This window comes from Stylophora pistillata, chromosome 4, assembly GCF_964205215.1.
Source record: "Stylophora pistillata chromosome 4, jaStyPist1.2, whole genome shotgun sequence".
Classification (NCBI taxonomy): Eukaryota; Metazoa; Cnidaria; class Anthozoa; order Scleractinia; family Pocilloporidae; genus Stylophora; species Stylophora pistillata.
Genome location: NC_142522.1, coordinates 20,140,332 through 20,160,139, shown reverse-complemented (window position 1 = coordinate 20,160,139; position 19,808 = coordinate 20,140,332). Strand labels below are relative to the sequence as shown.

Here is a 19,808-nt window from a genome sequence, read left to right as displayed (position 1 = left end):
TGTTGTCACACAGAGATACCAGTAGTGTAGTCATTAATGGTCAGCAGTAACTTGATTATACAGCAGTAAAAAATGTTGATTAACATACATGTAAGAGGCAAGTTGATAAAAGTTAATGGCTTCATTATTTTACTATTTTCCTTAAAAAGTACTTAATTGCACATGGTGCAAACTTTTTTACTCTCAATGTGAGATACAAAATGCACTGTTAAATGCCACTACATACCCTAGTAAAATGCAAAACTACAGTGTCCTATCATGTGCTATAAATGATTAACATACAAATCTCAACAATAACTTTACATATATACTGTATTAAGCAGGGAGTGGCAAGGTGACCACCAACAGAGGTTGACAGGTTGGTAAAGGTTCCATGGTAAAGTGGTATAATTATAAAAGCCAATAAAGAAATGTCATTTTCTGCCATAATTGACCACTTAATGTACAAAAACTTACTTAACTACCATTATGCTATACAAATGCAAAACAAACAGTTGTATCACGAGCTGCAATTAAAACTTAAAACTCAAAAGTAACTTAATAGCTTTCCTAATAAGGATTAAGGCAAACAACTAGTAGTTCCAGATACAGAAGATTGATGTGCACAACCAGTAAGTCTATTTTATAAAAAGTATCAGATACTTCTTGACATGTGCTGTTCATAGTTTTAGGTAAAATTTTTCTTCAACTTTTTAACTTTTTTTTTGATTGTTATTAACTTTATCAATTTTTTTTATTTTATTTTTTTTTAACATTTTTTTCGGTTGGCATTTTATTATTTTTTATTTTGCAAGTACTCAATTTGAATGCAGTTAGGCCTGTTCCTTTGTTTGGAAGTTCCCATTACTTTCATGCCTTAAACTGAAAAACACACAATTGTATCACATTTTCATGGTATTTGTTCCCATTGCTAATTACTAGGCTAGCACAAGCAAATTTGTTTCCGAACTTCTTAGCTATGTCCTTTTGAAAACCTCTTATGGAACACCACAAAGTATTTGTAACTCAATTAACTTTGAGTTACAAAATATTTGTAACTCAAAGTTTCTTTCAGTATCATACTGGGTTTTAAAATCAAGATGCAAAATGTATACCTAGTGTATGCTACATACATTTGTCTGGGGGCCCTGGATGATAAAAGAACATTAGGTAAGATTTTGTTTGGTTGTGCATGAATGAGAACAAACAGAAGGATAAGCAACAAAGATTCAATCTGTACTATTTTGATTTTGGTAAAATTCAGCAATGGTTCTGCAAATGTCATGCCGTTTAAGGGAATGAATAAATTGAACAAATTCCTTAAGAGATAAAACTCTCTCCACTGCAGATAAATAACTTAGCAGTTGTGTTGTAGGGCTTCCTGCCTCTCGCTCTTCCTCTCTCTTAATTTTATAAAGCTCTGATTCTGGAATTTCAATCCTTCGAGCCACATCCCACCAGTTTTTTATAGGAGGCTTTTTTCCATCCAACATTTCGATAAGTTTGTCTGCAACTTGATATGGCAGTTTATCAAGTTTAATGTCTGAAAAAAAGGGCCACAAGCTAACATTAAGAAACTGCCAAATATATGGAGTTCTAAAGCCTTTTCATTTTAGAAGATGAAAATTACAATAATAGTAATGATAAGTATTGTAAGAAATAGACAACTTTTTTAAGAGATGTTTCGGCACGCTTATGCCATCTTCAATCAATGAGTAACAGAACGTGAGTAATTATATAACAGACAAGTAGATGAATAAAATATTTACAGTATGATGTAATACAAAAGTGGGTACTAATTACAACGTGACGCCAAACATCAAAGGTGTGAGCTAAAACACAACAAAAGTGTTATAATGCTGTAATTGTTTGTTAAGTTCAGGGTTGATCTTATTTATATGAAAAGCTTCTTTGAGTGTTAAATCGATTGAGTTGTTAGCAGAATCCAGAATACTAAAGCAAGAAAGGGAGTATTGGTTCTTACAAGAAGGAGATGTATATGAGCACGATCCTTCGCAGTAAAGCACTATTTGAGCAATAGTGAAAATCAGACCTGAAAAAAATTTCAGGCCTGTACGGGATTCGAACCACTGACCTCTGCGATACTAGTGCAGCGCTCTACCAATTGAGCTAACAAGCCAACTGGGAGCAGGCCATCAAATTAATTCGACATAAACCCGTAGATGATAAATCAAACAACAACAAACATATGAAACATATGTGTGAACTGCGGTTATGAGACGTATATGAGCATGATCCTTCGCAGTAAAGCACTATTTGAGCAATAGTGAAAATCAGACCTGAAAAAAATTTCAGGCCTGTACGGGATTCGAACCACTGACCTCTGCGATACTAGTGCAGCGCTCTACCAATTGAGCTAACAAGCCAACTGGGAGCAGGCCATCAAATTAATTCGACATAAACCCGTAGATGATAAATCAAACAACAACAAACATATGAAACATAGGTGTGAACTGCGGTTATGAGACGTATATGAGCCTGATCCTTCGCAGTAAAGCACTATTTGAGCAATAGTGAAAATCAGACCTGAAAAAAATTTCAGGCCTGTACGGGATTCGAACCACTGACCTCTGCGATACTAGTGCAGCGCTCTACCAATTGAGCTAACAAGCCAACTGGGAGCAGGCCATCAAATTAATTCGACATAAACCCGTAGATGATAAATCAAACAACAACAAACATATGAAACATATGTGTGAACTGCGGTTATGAGACGTATATGAGCACGATCCTTCTCAGTAAAGCACTATTTGAGCAATAGTGAAAATCAGACCTGAAAAAAATTTCAGGCCTGTACGGGATTCGAACCACTGACCTCTGCGATACTAGTGCAGCGCTCTATCAATTGAGCTCGTGCTCATATACGTCTCATAACCGCAGTTCACACATATGTTTCATATGTTTGTTGTTGTTTGATTTATCATCTACGGGTTTATGTCGAATTAATTTGATGGCCTGCTCCCAGTTGGCTTGTTAGCTCAATTGGTAGAGCGCTGCACTAGTATCGCAGAGGTCAGTGGTTCGAATCCCGTACAGGCCTGAAATTTTTTTCAGGTCTGATTTTCACTATTGCTCAAATAGTGCTTTACTGCGAAGGATCGTGCTCATATACATCTCATAACCGCAGTTCACACATATGTTTCATATGTTCGTTGTTGTTTGATTTATCATCTACGGGTTTATGTCGAAGAAGGAGATGTGTTGAAATGCTTAAAAATATGTGAGTTTTTATCACTTTCCATGTGCCCCTTTATCCTATTAGAGAAGTGGCAACTAGTTTCGCCAATATTATGGGAATTACATCCCGCACAAGAAAATTGTGCGGGAAAAGTGGCAAATTAAAGGAGACGAGTAGGAACTTGAGGGGGGGGTGTTTGTTTGATATTAGAAGGCCTGAAGGGTGTGGGTGCCTATTCAGGGGAGAGTGCTTAGTAAAGTGTCAGTGCATATTCAAGGAAATACAGATATGTGCACTAATTAAAGTCTACAATTATTTATACATTTAATAATTAATACACATGAAAGAATTTCTCGGTTTTGATTGGTTAAGATGAATGCAGTTTTCAGGTAATTCAGTGCAAAAGAGAGTTAATTCAGTGCAGAAGAGGGTTAACTCAGTGCAAAGAAAGTAACAAACAAGACATTCTGATCGATTGGCCAGAATGATTGGTCAATGTCAAGGTCAATGTCACTTGAAGGGTTTGAATAAAGAAGAGCAAGCTACCTCGTATTTTTTCATGCATGTTATTAATACATAAACGCATGATTTTCTCATGCAATTTGGAATAAACAAGCACTTGTAAATATTTTCAAAGACCACAAATTGCACTCGCCCTACGGGCTCATGCAATTTTGTTAGTCTTTGAAAAAATTTACTCATGCTTATTTATTCCAAATTGCACTCGAAATCATGTGATTACCTATACGTATACTTCCATTAACTTTCATCACTAACCTTCTGGTATGACATTAAGCTTGCAGGAGTTGCAGCCTGGTAGGAAAGGTCTCATCTCTATAGAAATGTAATAATCATTAATGTAATTAGGAAAAAACAACAGCAAAAAGTTACTGTATGTATGTATACTTAGGTAACTGACCACTCTTACAAAGGGGCTTTCTAAGGCCAATATTTTATGAATAAATGAGTGGATGAATAAACACAGTAACGAAACATCCCAAATGCCAGGAGGTGGGCTTGTTGGCTGTATACAAAAGCACACCTAAGGACTAAGGGCAACCAGGAACAAATCCAGGGAGCAGTAGAGTGGAGGGCTTAAATACAACTGGCTCCACTGCTTCCACCACAATGATAGAGTGATGTAATGATAGCATTATGAAAATAAGCTAGCAACTTTAACAAAGTTAGTACAGAAAGTGTACAATGGCACATTTACCTGCTGAAGCTGAAGAGCTGCAGGTAGGTATAAGAATCCTCAAACCACAGTGCCCAAAACTGGTTGATGGAAGAGATTCCTCACTGTGTGATGACTGCTTAGTTCTCTTCCAAGCTAGCCAGCCAAAGAATATAATAACTACTATACACAGTCCCAGAAGACATGACAGTGCAATGTGTAAGCCATCAAATGAGTGACTACCACACTGCTTTGAGGAAGAAGACAATTTTTGGTTTGGAAGTTCCTTTCCTGTTACACTGATATTGTTGGATAATGAATGATTAATGTGCATGTTACTGCCACTCAGTAAAGAGCAATTAGATGGCATTGTACAGTTGCAGTCACATCGGCTTGATGTAAGATTTTTCTTTGGCAGATCATTATTGCATGGTTTTGATGATTGCCTGCAATGATTCTGGCCTTTCCCCCAATCACTGCACCCAATTTGATTGTTATACACTGTGGTTCAATGTTTATGTCGTCACCTTCACAACATTCAGTACATCTAAGGCATTCATTGTCTGTGCTATTAAAATAATAATCATTTGAAATGCACCTATTACTGCATACTCTGTCCTTCCCAGATAAGCAGGGACTATGTTCTAGTTTTTTACCGCAAGAAGTACACTTGCGGCACCTCACATTTGTCTCCTTGTTGGAGTAGAAATTCTGCTGACAGCTTTGGCAGGTCACTTCTGTCCCAGATGGGTGTGTTGAGCCAGGTTCCACTGATGGCTCTTGACCATCATGGCATTCAGGAAAAGGCCAACATGTATACTTAGCAGGGTTTTGCTCTTGATAAAGCTCAATTTCACCTTTGTTTCCACATCTATTTCCATATCCCTGGGCTACTAAGACAGTCTGCAACAAACAACATTTCGTAAGTGCAGTGTAAAAAAAGTTCACTGATTTATAGTACTTAACTCAGATTATTGCAAGGTATAACGATAATGGAAAAATGTTCTATCAGAGTACTGTTCCCTATTTTATGGCTATTTTTGCAATGTATCTGAATCAGTCTTCAAATTGTGGTATTTTTAAACAACAGTGATCATATCTGATTTTATTTTGTTACTCACAACAATGCCTCGGGTTTACTCTACCATATAACTTTAACTGAGATTATTAGCTAGCTAAAAGAACCTATCCTAGGCTTTGAGAAGTAAAAAAAATTTTTAAACCAAGTAAAACATCTGTTAAAGCCATGATTTTTCTAGCTAACGATAGCCCCTGCCCCTCAAAAGTCAAGAAATTATTTAAAAAGTAAAAATACATGTACATGTACTACCAGGTATCTATAGTAACTACTTTGGGAAGGCGTGAAACTTAATGAGGTCTTTTCTTTGACTTTATATAATATAGTATAACTCAGTCCACCTTTCATTTCATATTCTAAGGGGAACACAATTTATCGGCCCATTGCCTCCACACTGCACCCTGCTAGTTGTTGACTGACATTTGGCTGACAAATGATTAATTTTTACGGTCTGTTTAATCATGCTAGTTATTTCTTTACCCTCCCTTCCCCACAAGGGCTTAAATTTACTTAAGGCTTCGTGGGTGAGGATGGTGTGTCTGGGGATAATTGTTTTGTGAAACATTTCAACAAATAAACCAATTCTGTGTAAATTATGTTAATGTAATCTATAAAAGAGTCCACAAGATCGAAAAATTAAACATTTAAGACCATTAAATATTCAGCTGACTACATCGAGACATTCCATTCATTATTGAGGATTCCTACTGCTAACAATCCTAAAACCAGACATCACGTATCCCTCGGTAACTGCATTTACATGCAGTAAATTAGGTTAAATTACACAAGTTCTGGACCAAATGGTTGCTAGCAACGTTTAATCGGCAGCAAAAAGACACGACAGCATTCTGAATGAATGAGTCTCGCAGTAAACGTGACCAAACGTCGCCATGATTTCGGAATAATCGTGAATTAAGATTTGAGGAAATTTTAAGTTCGCCATGCGAAGCTTTTCGTAATTAAGGTTGATGAAAATAATAACGAGGGGTTTTACAAGTTTATCGGTTAATACAAAGTATTCAAAACAAGTGTTCAACTCACCGCAGTGATCAGAAGTACCGCGAGAATTTTTTCTTCAACTTGAGCAAAGTCTTTCATCCTGAGAAGATATTAAAATGCTGCACTCTTTCCAGATTAATGAACAAAAAATTCTGTTTGCAGGTATCGATGAAGCTCTAAACATTTAAAGGGTGTGGTGAAATACAGTAGAAAGTTTCAATAACCAAAAAAAACCCTGCCAAAGTCATTGATGCGATAGAATATCCCTGAGCACGCAAAACTTGAAAAGTTAGATTCACATGGCAAGAGGTTGTCATAACCTCTTAGCGAATATACCGCTGACAAGAAGCTAAAATGACCATGGGCTTGGTCAAACCAAGGCGAGGGGTTTTTGTGTGACGCGTGATGGCCCCAAAACTTTCAGCGTGACGCGCGATTGAACTCAAATTATTCGCGTGACGGGGGACCGGACATCACAACCTGATGCCTGATTTGGATTTGCTATTTTACGAGCGGGTGACGCGTAATTTACATGTCTTGGTAATTAGATTTCCGTTATAAGTGAACGCTGTTTGATCTAGAAGGTAGTCTGAATGTCAGCCGTCCTCTCCCCCTAACCCCTGGGAGATATTGCGCTACGAAACCCTAGTGAACGCTCTCGGAGCGTTTAGTTTCATCGTGTTGGTCGTGTCTATACATCTAACAAAAAGAAGTATGACAAGTGAAACGCAATTTATTCCAGAATAAAAAATCGTTGGATACAATCTAATTTTATATAATACATCCGATAGGTTTAAATCTTACAGTATTAACTTAACGTACTTTACTCCTTTTACGTGGCGTGTGATTAGCTAAAAAAGATTCTCCGTTATGCGTAATTTATTAGAAAACTTCAGCGTGGTGTGTGTTTGGTACCCCCACCCCTTCCCCTTTGCCACCCTCTAACGTAGTATCGAAGCCGCTGACAAAAGAGGATCCTCTCTTGCTGCTACTGATCATTTCATCAATACCTGAACACCTCTCTAGCTACATAATAGCCCATTTCCGAATTACCCTTGGCCTCATTTTCAAAAGGAGTCTTGGTGCTCATCCTTTCATATGATTATAAGTTTTCATTCACATGCAAATTAAACTCATTTTCACAAGAATGGTTGAGCACCAGGCCTCGTTTTGAAAAAGAGGCCAAAAGTAATTCGGAAATTGCTTAATTTTTACCAATCCTAAGAGTCATAAATTAGAGGGGGGGGTGGGCTATGAAAAATTGGGGGTGGGTCACTAGTTTTTAACACGTTAAAAAGGGTGGGTCAGGGGAAAAATGCACTGCATTAGGGGTGGGTCGTGTTAAATTATTCACATATCACCACAAACGTTAGTAGAATCTGTTTTTTAATAATATATGTAATTTTCCACCTTAATCCAACTTTAATAACAACAGGAATTCACATATTATATATTTTGTTTCCATTTACGTACAGTCTTAAATATACAGAGTAGTCAGGAAACGTTTTAAAGTATAAAATCTCGAACACTAATTAGCTTTACTGCGTGTGTTCAGAAACCTTCACTTTATACATCATTTCAAACATCTTTTTACACAGCTTCTCCTATAAGTCATCTTTTAATAGTCATCTTCACCACTACCTTCACCCTCAGAAGTATTATCATCCTCCTCCTCCTTCTCATTATCATCATCATCATCATCACTATCATCTATAGCACCCAATACAACTTGGGACACATTTGCTTTGATTGTTTCAATGGCATCCACTGTAAATTGATCTTTACTTATTAATAGTTTTCGCCAGCGACCATCTCTCTTTTTTTAAGCTGTTAAGGCCTATCACACTACAATGATTAGAGGTTATCACATCACCATAAGATAACGAGTGACTGATTGCGGAGAACACTCTCTAACAATTTTTCTCTGCTCTTTCACAGCGTCGCTTCCTGTCTTTTACTTTAATTTCTTTCACTCTTCTCTTCTTTGAGACGAATGTTTCTTTTGCAAAAGAATACATCCTTTGTGCTTTTCTTTTTGGGCCTCTGCTCTAGTCAAAGTCTGATCAATGTTACTCTGCAATTCGGCAATCCTTCCCAAACATTTTCCATTAAATCGTTGCCCACACTCTTTTTGTCCACTGATAATTTTCCCAAAGTATTCAGTGAACCGCTAGGCTTTTGGATGCTACTCTTAAGCTTCTCAGATTTCTCCTTCAAATCCTGAAGTTTTTAATATTGTAATTAATTGCTTGGCGGCTGGTAGGCTTTAATGATTCCTCTTCTGAATCGATCCCTTTTTGGAATTGCTGCTTGCAATTACATAGCTGACAGCTGGCAGTGAAGGTCGTACTGGCGTCTGCCTTCAGAATGGAATTTTTTCACAAAATCTCGTGCATTTCTTGACCACTTCCATTGGCATTCATAAAACAAGGGTAGGACATCCTCATTAAGAAATTTAGCTCGTGCTGATTGGGGATTTGGCATAAAGCCAAACTTCTTTTCTTTCCAAGGTGTTGTAGAGGGTTTCTTTACTGAACCTGACAATTTGAAGCCACTGGCACTTGAAGGGCTGGCCAGGTTTCCTTTTAACTTCAATCTAGATGTAGTTCACGATGTAGTTCTCCAAGAAGTTGGAAGTTCCGGCGGAGAAGAGGAAGATGATGATGACGATGAACATGAAGTGAATGATGACATAGAAGATGAATTCTGTTCAAGAGTGGGACGACGTGTTACAACATTTCGATCTCGAAGACTTTTTGGAGATTCTGACTAAAGTGGTAAGCCAATGTTCCCCATGTAGCTATCCACATTTATTTACTGATTTTAGTTGAGGGGTGGGTCACTAGGTTTTTCTGTGTCACTCCAGGGATGGGCCACTCTAATTTTGTCAAATAACTCGAAGATGGGCAACTGAAAACCTGTACTTTAAAAAAACATTTCATAGCCCACCCCCCCCCCCTTTACTTTCTGACCGGTCCCCAAAAGCAATGGAGCTGTAACCTTTGCAGGGTTCTGGATCAGAGTGGGAAAGGAATTTCCTTCCCAGATTCCCATCGTTTTTCTCTCCTACCTTTTAAACACGTACAATTTTTCAAGAAATAGAGCCTAAAACTCTTATCTAACACATGACGGAGTTACACAAAACGAGCAATGCATCAACCATTCAACCCCTGAGAGAGATATGCATCTAATTTCTCCCAACAATATCACCCCTTCATCAAAAAACATCATAAGAATAAAGAGAATGATTGCAAACTCAAGCTCTCGATTGTTAGCAAATTTCTCCTTATTAGTACTGAAGACATGCTTAGAGGACACATGGAGAACTTGCATACTTTTGTTATGGATCCTTCCCAGCCTCCTCTCCTCTGCACATGAGAATTGTCCGAAATGATCATCATCTGGGCTTACTTATAACATAAGCCCATGAACTATTTGGGAACATAAAACTGTCCAAATTATATTTGACTGCGCCAAGAAATCGATTTTCTATGGGAAATGGTCTGTGTTTTTTTTCCCAAATACAGTTTTCTAGTATAATTGTTAAAAGCATTATTTAGCTCTCCTATTCCCTGTTTAGGGTTTTGAGTAATCAGGAAAATTGATCATAGGTCTGTATTCACTAAGACTTTCACAAAGAAAGTAGGTTAAGATTGTCCATAGAAAACAAACTAAGAAAATCAAGTCAGCCAACACATTTTTAGCAACCTTTACTTTCACTCTGTTCTCTAAAAAATTATTATATTACAAACACAACTGAGCACATAGTGCCAACACTATAACTCTCAATATGAGATACACAGAGACAAACTCACATTCTAAAATAGTTGCATCATAAGACACTGGAGGGTATAAAGCCTTATGTAAAATGCTGACACTACCAGAAACTACTTTCATGTCTACTATAGCTAACTAAAAAACAGAGAGCCTTATGTACATTGTATAAAAATACAAAAGCAAATGAGCATTTACATAACACAGGTTACACAGGTGTGCAATAGGCAACATTTGAAATTCTAAAACTTAAAAGACATTTGAAAGTCCTAGGGAATATACGAAACTCCCAGCAAGGTGGGGACTACACTTAGAGCCTGTAAAAAATATTCACTCAATATTTAAAGGCTACCCTTTTAACCAAAAGACAACTATCCCACCATATACTTACTGGTGCAGATATCTGGACATTATGCCATTTACGTTTCAAGTAATTGTACTGATTCTATAATTTTCTCCTCAAATCAAGACCTTTTAACTTCCTGCATATCCCTTGCAGTAAATTAATACCCTTTGAATGTCCAGGAGAAATACCATCTTCTTAAATGGTATTGTTTTAATTCTTCTTTGTTTTGTCTTGTTTGATTTTGTTTCGTTTGCTAATTTTTTTTGTTTTTTGCTTACCTTTCATTACTATAATTTTTTTAATTCTTTTTTTTTCTTGACATTATTACCAAAAAATACTTCACATACCTCATTAAAGGAAACTAACAATACACTTTAACAACACGATTTTAAAAAATTCACGTTAATTTAATTAGTGTATTTTTAAATTAATCAATGTTGATGTAAATTTGATGCACACTATTTTACAACATTGTTATTTAAAGCACCTTTAGTTCCTAAAAGCTAACTACTGTAAATGCTTCTTTTTCTCCATTAGACGTGTATGTTGAGATTTTGTAAGAACAGGAAGTTTGTGTATCTGCAACAAACTGCGCTTTGGTTTGCCATCAATCAAATGAGTGAGCAGCTCTTGGGATATCATGGAGGCTTTGACAGATCTTTTGAATTGATAGGGTCTAGATAAGCTTCAAAACCAAATTTTCGGCTTTAACAAAAACTTAGAAACATCTGTGGACTTGTCTTGGAAGGTTTTATTGACAGAGGCCAAAACGCAGTTTGGCATTCAGAAATGTAAAGTGCGAGTTTGCAAAATTATGAAAATTGCAGTAAATAAATATATTGTATTAACCAAGCGCGAGGGCCGTACTGGGAGAATATCGGCCCAAGGTCTTGACAGTACGGACCGAGCGCAGCGAGGTCTGTACAAAAAAGACCGAGGGCCGATATTCTTCCAGTACGGTCCCGAGCAAGTTTAGTTAATAAGAGATTTATTACACGACTGAAGTTCAAAGGAACACAAGTGCGGTATCATTTGGGACCATTCGGGACCATTCGCCCGGTCCAATACTGAGAGAATATTGACCAGCAATAGAGCCTTTTGATTGGTTGATTTTAGTTATTGGCCCTCTGACTTCTCGAGTTGTGTAATAAAGCAAGATATTGTTTATCAAAAAATTGGCGTTAATTTAATGCATGTAAACCTAACTTTTGAAAAATTCGCGTTAATTTACTGTAACGTAAATTTTCTTTGCGTTGTCATCGTGCATTGTTAATTTCCTATTAAGGTACAGACGGTGTATGCCACTTCATAATACAACTCACTAAACTAACCCACCAAATTACTAATATTAGCATATTTTGCAACATAAAAAAAATTAAATAAATCTTAAAGAACGATAAGTTATGCTCTAATTCATCAATACTACTTTACACAGGTCTGTTCAGTGCTTATGTCACAAAAGTTAAAGAGAGGCTTAAAAGGGAGCAAAAACCCATGGCACATTAATTGTGACATGAGACAAGCTAGGACTGCTTACCTTTCATAATGTGGTTCCTATTTTCTCCTTTGTTGCATTATCATGCCCAAAAAGGTTCCAACTGGCACCAATGAATTAATGTCGACCTTATGATATTTAATTAAACTCGAGGCTGAGCATGCAGCTCAACTGCATTTACTTTTCAACTAAGTTTATACGGCTGTTTCTGGTGTTGAATTTTGATAGAATTCAACAACAGCATTACAAATATCATGTCGCCCTAACTTATGAACTATTTCTACAAATTGCCTAATGGATGGAACATCACTCCATGTGGATAAAATATCAATGATTGTTTTTGTTGGGTACCCCCCTTGTTCAACATTTTCCAGCTTTGAACGCAAAATTCCAATCTTGCGACCAACAGCCCACCAGTTCTTTGCCTTGGGTTTGTTTGCATCTAATTTTTCTGTGAGAATTTCTTCCACATCATATGGTATCTCATCAATTCTAACTTCTGAGGACAAAAACAAAAATAGACAGTCAAAGACTGCATGTGGCTACTGGTATAGCACAACGTTTGTAGCATTGAAATTAAAAATTGTGTGCAATCCTGGAATGATTGTGAGAAGCTTGTTGTCTCCTGCTGCCTTCCCTAGTTTAAAGGCAAGAATTGAAGTGCTAGTGGCTATAAGCCAGAAATTACCAAAATAAGAATTCAACTGTGTATTGTGTGTGAAAGTCGAACTTCTAAGATACTCCCAAATAAACAATAAGTAGCACCAGGAAACATTGGGTCAAAATTGGGTCAAGATCGGAATTCCATTGTTACACTCACTCACTCATTGTGACAAAATATGTGGCTTTGCCTCCTTTAGGAGGCAGTATCCATAAAAACAATCAGCTCTTAAATGTATTCCAAAGTAAAGGCATGCTATAGATTTTTAAAACCATTTTCAAGAGAAGAGGTTTAATGATAATCCAAATACATGCACATATAATTTATGTGATGCAGATTTCAAGACATGTATGTATTCACAATAAAACACAAATTTTAAGTAACAATAACACAAGATACAGAGTATTTAATTCCTGTCAGAGGATGAACCTTATTCACACTAGAAGTGAATTTTCTGATAGCTATTTGAACACTGCGGACAGCAGCATTCCTATGTCTCTAGATACAGTCAAACCTCCCTTTGCGACCACACCCTCTCATAAGTGACCCCTTTTTTGGAGAAACCAAGCGTTTCTAAATCAAATCAGTATAAACAGAATCTCTTGTAAGACTTGTAGCACAATCATAGTGCCCATTTGTGTAACATAAGGCATTTTCATGAAAATGTGGCAAGTGTGCGAAAAATGTTATTGTTTGCTAGATAAAAGCTAGTTATCATCATAAAAGCATTTTTAGTGAGTTTTGCGATGTTTGTAAGATTTTTAAAGCGAAGTTATTAAATACCCACAATCCTCTGTGGGCATGGTATTTGACTCTCTCACTTGATTTCACTGGCTATAATGACTAAAATGCAAGATATAAATATATTTCAACACTATCTGGATTTACAAAGAGGCAATGATTTCTTCATTGACATCCATAGGGACTTTGTAAATGTTATTTCTTTTTCTCTTTAGTTCTCCACACACGTCTCATAGTTCCAGCAAGAAATGCACTTTTTTTTCCATCACGATTTCATTCGTAATACTTTTTGTCAGCTTCTTTCTTTTTCTCTGTCTTTTTCTCTCTCCACTTTTTCATCTTTTCAACACTTGAAGAGCTCTCCTTATTGCCATTCATCTTTGAAAAACTCCTTTGTTTCCACTCTGTTCAAGATTGTGAAATCGGGTGGATAGCAAGAACTGAAGTAGGCATAGCAATCCAGCACGTGTTTTAGACCCTGAAATTGTCCACAAAACACCCCACACATTCAGAGGAGAGGTTACAAAGGAACTTTTCGATGTTTACTCCTCGATTTGAATGGGAAATTAGGGGTTTGAGAGCTTCGTCTTGTGCAGTTTTCTGTGCAGTTTTCTGTGCAGAGTGCATTTAAAATTTGATCGTTACACTTAGATAAACACCAGGTGAGAGTGAATATAGGTTTCTGATTTGGTTTATTTCGTATATCTTCGTTTGTATTGTACTTAAGGCTTTGAAACTTTGGAGATTTGTATTCGATTACAGGAACTGTGTTGTGGAGATGTCTAGGCAGCCAAGGTGACCTGGAAGCTGAGATACGCACTTTTAACTGGGTAAGTAGTATTTAATTTTTGTTGATACTTATTGACGACAACATCGTTTCCGAATTGGGAAATCACTAATTTCGTCCTTGCTGTTGCTTATTTTGAAGATTTAGCTTTACAAGAGAATGAATAGGTCTATGAACCTTATTCACACAAATCAACTTCATTTCTAGGTCAGCGGTCAAGTTGCCAGACCCGCACTTGTATCATGCGAAGCTCTGTTGGATCTACAGCCTTACACAAGCAGACAACACCAACGAGAATTCAAGTTTTTATTCATGCTGTTTTAAAAACGGACATTGAACGCTGTCACTTTGCACACAGTGTACTTTGGTCCTACTCAATAAATGGATGTAATGGAAGTTTCAAATTGTTGTGGTTTTAAGCACAAAATTTAGCCTTCTTCCTATATTTATGCAAATGAGATGTTACGCATTACACCGTTAAATAAGGGTATATTTGCAGTAATCTTCAATATTTTTCCACTCTTAAATTATTTCAAATGAGAATATAGTGATGTTTTATTGAACTACAATCATTGTAGCCCAAAAAGGGCTAGTTTTGAAACAATCCATCATTTGCTGACCAAGATTTCGATATAGTTATTTGAACAGCCCCGAATGGGCACCATGATTGTGCTACAAGTCGTAAGTGACCACCTTTCATAGGTAACCACTTTTAGAAATGCTGGTTTACAATTTTCAATTCTTCTTAATATAACCTTCTGTAGTTAACCATTTAAAAGACATTCAGGTTTATCTCTTTACACTAGAAACTGAAAACGTTTTCAAGAGATGTCATTAAAGTGGAGTGTTTCCTAAAAGAGCTTTACTGCATGAATTTTTTCTCATGTTAAGTTCCTGGAAAAATTTCAAAAAGAACCACTGAAAGTAACAAACAAGCAAAGTTTCTTTTGCATGAAGTTCCAAACACTGTACTAAATAATTTGGGATACATGTACAAAACAATCACCATACATCCTAACCATTTTTTTTTTCTTGAATAAGCTGCTGGAAGTTAAAACTATAGGTTTCTAGAACCACTAGCAAAAGGGTCCTATCACCCAATATGTGGACCCCTGCGGTCTCACCTCTGGTCATCAAATGGGTACATGAACAATTTTTCACACTAACCTGGGATGAGACTCAGTTTTTCCTGGCAGGGCATGCATTGCTGAGTCAATTGCATTACCTCCTCATAACATCCCGAACCTAAAAGTGCATCACAAATGAAAGATAACAGAACACTTTAATAAGCATTCAGTGAACTTCAATGAAGGCAATGTACTTTGTGCAGCAAAAGTAAAAATGTCCCACAAAGGAATGTGTAAACTTAGGGTGTGGAGGAAAGGGAGGGGAGGGGGGAGATGTTGGTCACCTATTTGATACACAAACCATGCACTACAGTGTAAATGTTTTCTTCAAACTCAAATGTACATTATGTGTTGTGCCTTCTACATAAAGTCATGAAAAGCTATATATACGTTCCTATCAATACTATGAGCACTCAAACAACAAACATATGAAATACATATATATGAACTGCGGTTATGAAACGTATATGTGCACGATCCTTCGCAGTAAAGCACTATTTAAGCAATAGTGAAAATCAGACCTGAAAAAAATTCAGGCCTGTACGGGATTCGAAACACTGACCTCTGCGATACTAGTGCAGCGCTCTACCAATTGAGCTAACAAGCCAACTGGGAGCAGGCCATCAAATTAATTTGATGCTCCCAGTTGGCTTGTTAGCTCAATTGGTAGAGCGCTGCACTAGTATCGCAGAGGTCAGTGGTTCGAATCCCGTACAGGCCTGAATTTTTTTCAGGTCTGATTTTCACTATTGCTTAAATAGTGCTTTACTGCGAAGGATCGTGCACATATACGTTTCATAACCGCAGTTCATATATATGTATTTCATATGTTTGTTGTTTGATTTATCATCTACGGGTTTATGTCGAATTAATTTGATGGCCTGCTCCCAGTTGGCTTGTTAGCTCAATTGGTAGAGCGCTGCACTAGTATCGCAGAGGTCAGTGGTTCGAATCCTGTACAGGCCTGAATTTTTTTCAGGTCTGATTTTCACTATTGCTTAAATAGTGCTTTACTGCGAAGGATCGTGCACATATACTATGAGCACTATAGCTCCAATTAAGTTAACTATGTACATAGCTTTTGTAAATTGTACTAGATACATGTACACACAATACTAGACAAAAAAAAAGTCTTGCAGAAGGATGAATAAAATTGATACAGCTAGCTTTGATTCAACTTAACGGTAACCTTTCAGAGTGATCAAACTGTACATTGTAACTTGCCCTTAAAAAAATTCCTAAATTACAAAATGTAACAAACACTTAAGGAGAAAGGTGTATCAGTGAGATGCTCTTCTAGCAACAACAACCCACAAAAAAGCAACTCACCGGGAAAATGCATAGTTATTGTAGCGGTTAAAGAGGAAAGTTCATCATTAAATGTTAAGGTTAACTGAAGCTACACAATTTAATGCAAAATACCTGCACAAGTTGATGAGTCAGAGATGCAGAATGTAGGACATGTTCTTCTCCAATAAAAAAAATATCCCAAAATAAGAAGAAGCACAACTACCAGAGAACAAGAAAGTCCAATGATAAAAGACATTTCTACAACACAGGGCTTGTGCAGTGAAGAGCTGTTGTTGTGCAAGTTTGATGACATATTCCATGTTGGGAAGTCTCCAATCGCAACACGCAAATTGTTTGGTACAGAACAGTTGCATGTACATCTGTCAGGTGAAGTACTTGGCAGTTCATCACACCTTCTATTTGACAACCTGCAGTGCTTCTCTCCTTTTCCTCCTATAACTATGCCTTTTCTCATAGTAATGCACTGTGGTTCAATGTTCTCGTCATCACCTTCACAGCATTCAACACATGGATAACATTCCTTTTCTGTGCTGTTGAAGTAGTATTTATCAGAAATGCACTTGTTTGCACACTCTCTGTCCTTCACAAATGTGCATGGATAAAGTTCTTGTTTTTTGCCACAAGAAGTACATTTGCGACACTTATAAATTGTCTGGTTGTTCGAAAAGAAACCATTTTTACAGCTTCTACAGCTGATATCAGTCCCAAAGGGGTGTGATGAGCCTGGCTCCACAGTTGCCTCTTGTCCATTATGGCATTCAGGAGGGGGCCAACATTTAAACTTAGCAGGATTTTGCTTGTTGTACAGCTCAATGTAAGCTTTCCTTTGACATCTATTGCTGCCATAGCCCTGCTCCACCAAGACAGTCTGCAACAAAGGATAGTCACAAATTTTTTGAAAAAAGTTCATCACTTCATTCATTCACTTTGTCGGAGCACAGGTTAGTTCTTGTGGAGGGTGTAAACCAAGCTTAAATTGTAATTTGCTCTAATTGGTTGGCATTTTTTGTGATATATGTCAGCTTTCACATTATAATTACATTTTTAAACAACAATGATAAAATCATTGACTTCTGTTGCTCAAGACAATACCTCTGCTCTTCTTGTAGTTACCCTTTAAATTATATAACTGAGATGTTTGACTACAACAACCAATCCCTGACTTTGAGAACTAAAGAAGAAAATCCTAGGCTATAAGTCTAAAAATATCTACTGAATAAAAAATGAAATTTCTTGATTTATGACCATGATTGATGGAATCTCAAATTTGAAGAACAGGTTTGCAATACCCACAATTTTTCAACATGCCATTTAGTGCGCCCACAGGTGCACTACAAAAAAAATAGTCCTCTACTCTTTAAATCCTAAGAGTGAGTCCAAAATTTAATTTCTCCTTATAGTAATAATGCCAAATCAATCATTAAAGCCTGGTTCACATATAATCGCAGATGATCGCTGAAACCACTCAACCGAAGATTGCGAATAGTATGTTCACATATGATCGCAGCCGACCACAGCGATCTGTGACAACCGAGTCCATGGTTTACCATTCAGCGGCAATACAATGTAACTCCAGTCAACCAACATAAACGCAAAGGACGCTGAACTTTTAAGAGGACTGGTGTTAACGTCCTGCTTCTGTTGTCTTTACTAAAACAGAAACGTTGCTTCTTGGTGCAGGAAGTCTTAAGAAAGAGAGAATTCTTTGCTAAAGCGATTAAACAAACAATCGTATTTTTTAATTCCTTCCATAAACTGTTCCGTGTCAATTTCACCTTCCATCTTGTCAAAACACATGTGTGTAAAAGTTGCTAAAAAACTGGTTGTCATGGTATCATTCCACTTGCATAGCATTACTGGACACATTCCAATCGCATGATCACAGAACTTTGTTCATATATGATCGCACTCGATCGCAGACGACTGCACGAATAGAACATGGTTCTATTCCTGCGATCGCGATCCCAAATGATCGCACACGATCACACAGCTGTTCACATTATAATCGCAGACAATCACTGGTGATCGAGTGCGATCGCCTGTGATCATATGTGAACCAGGCTTAAGAGCATAAGAACAAAGTGAGTGATTACCAACATGAGAATCTTTGATTTAAAAAAAAAAAATATCCTTGTCAGTGCCAAAGGAAACGTAAAGAGAAGAGTATGGACTGAATATGGACACTGATGTTAAGCTGTAAAAGATTCATATAAATCATAACATACATGTACATGTATGTATCTCTTACAGGGGTGACTACTTTGAAAGTAGGAAAACTTCATGAGTTCTAGTTTTGACCATCTGAACAAGTGACGATTAATAACTAGCTTACTATAGTTAATTCACTATAATTTCAGTATTGTCATTAGCCAATTCTAATATATTAAATAACCATTCCCCTATAGTTAATTAAAACTCCTTGAATTGTGATGGGAGGAAATTTAGGTTTAGGAGTTAGAGTGATCAGTAAATATTCAAGTTTAGGTTCATCTACTGTCATACAGCTTGCAAAACAAATTCCATTCACTCCAGACGAGTTAGGCCATTCACCTGTCCATCAACTGAAATCACGTATTCCCACGATATCTACATAAAGTGGGTTAAAATTTAAGGTTTTTGGTCGCCAAGTTCTATGCCAAACTGTTGCTGTAAATGTGCAAACGACGATAACAAAATAGGACAGATTTGTGAATGAAGAAGTCTAAGAAATGAAGTAACCGCGTGCACGATTTCCACATCAAAATATCAACTTTTGAAGTCCATTGAAGCTAGCTGTGTTTACTACCATTCCCACTTACGACTTATAAAAATACCAAACGATAATTTTAAACTGTATAGATCCTTGCTATAGTACTCTTAAAAAATAATATGAAAAAGAGCGTTTAACTCACCAAAAAGATCACAAATACAGCAAACATTTTTTTGACAAATCGGCCGAAGTCTTCCATCCTCTAAGAGATGAATTTCCCCGTGTTTCCTCTGGTAAACAGGTGCCAAATATCTTTTTAGAATATCAGGACTCGAATGATGCGTCGTTGAAACCACGGCTAATTTTCAAAACTGCTGAGAGAAACCTCCCATCCGAGAGAGCGAAGAAGCGAACTATCAGCTGACTCAGCAAACATTTCTTTTCAGAA

At 37.0% G+C, this 19,808-nt stretch overlaps 1 protein-coding gene, 1 long non-coding RNA gene and 1 other non-coding gene across 4 annotated transcripts; 1 reads left to right on the top strand and 2 right to left on the bottom strand.

Annotated features, from left to right (window-relative positions):
* Positions 1-106: 106 nt before the first annotated feature.
* On the bottom strand, positions 107-6,743 carry LOC111332927 (uncharacterized). The gene is made up of 4 exons (XR_016000249.1): positions 6,472-6,743; positions 4,395-5,255; positions 3,956-4,012; positions 107-1,522 (listed from the first exon to the last, which is right to left on the bottom strand). It is a non-coding gene; the product is annotated as an uncharacterized LOC111332927 (transcript).
* A 3,379-nt stretch (positions 6,744-10,122) lies between these two features.
* Positions 10,123-19,808, bottom strand: LOC111332925 (uncharacterized). 2 transcript variants are annotated; one of them, XM_022938409.2, is made up of 4 exons: positions 19,563-19,801; positions 16,783-17,539; positions 15,401-15,478; positions 10,123-12,543 (listed from the first exon to the last, which is right to left on the bottom strand). In XM_022938409.2, the coding sequence occupies exons 1-4, from the start codon at positions 19,617-19,619 to the stop codon at positions 12,239-12,241; spliced, it is 1,197 nt and encodes a 398-aa protein (XP_022794144.1). In that variant the 5' UTR covers positions 19,620-19,801; the 3' UTR covers positions 10,123-12,238. The 2 variants fall into 2 exon arrangements, with proteins under 2 accessions (XP_022794144.1, XP_022794145.1); XM_022938410.2 differs by lacking the exon at positions 10,123-12,543 and adding an exon at positions 12,570-13,924 and having other exon boundaries at positions 19,563-19,808.
* LOC148732784 (uncharacterized) lies at positions 14,148-14,710 on the top strand. The gene is made up of 2 exons (XR_016000600.1): positions 14,148-14,276; positions 14,441-14,710. It is a non-coding gene; the product is annotated as an uncharacterized LOC148732784 (long non-coding RNA).

What these genes read in the sequence shown, in the direction of transcription:
- LOC111332925 (XM_022938409.2), bottom strand. Translation starts at nt 19,619, where the DNA reads ATGGAAGACTTCGGCCGATTTGTCAAAAAAATGTTTGCTGTATTTGTG. An exon ending in CTGTATTTGTGATCTTTTTG is followed by an intron (nt 17,540 to 19,562) that starts GTGAGTTAAACG and finishes CCTTTGTTGCAG; the next exon opens with ACTGTCTTGGTGGAGCAGGG. An exon ending in AAAACTGAGTCTCATCCCAG is followed by an intron (nt 12,544 to 15,400) that starts GTTAGTGTGAAA and finishes TTTTGTCCTCAG; the next exon opens with AAGTTAGAATTGATGAGATA.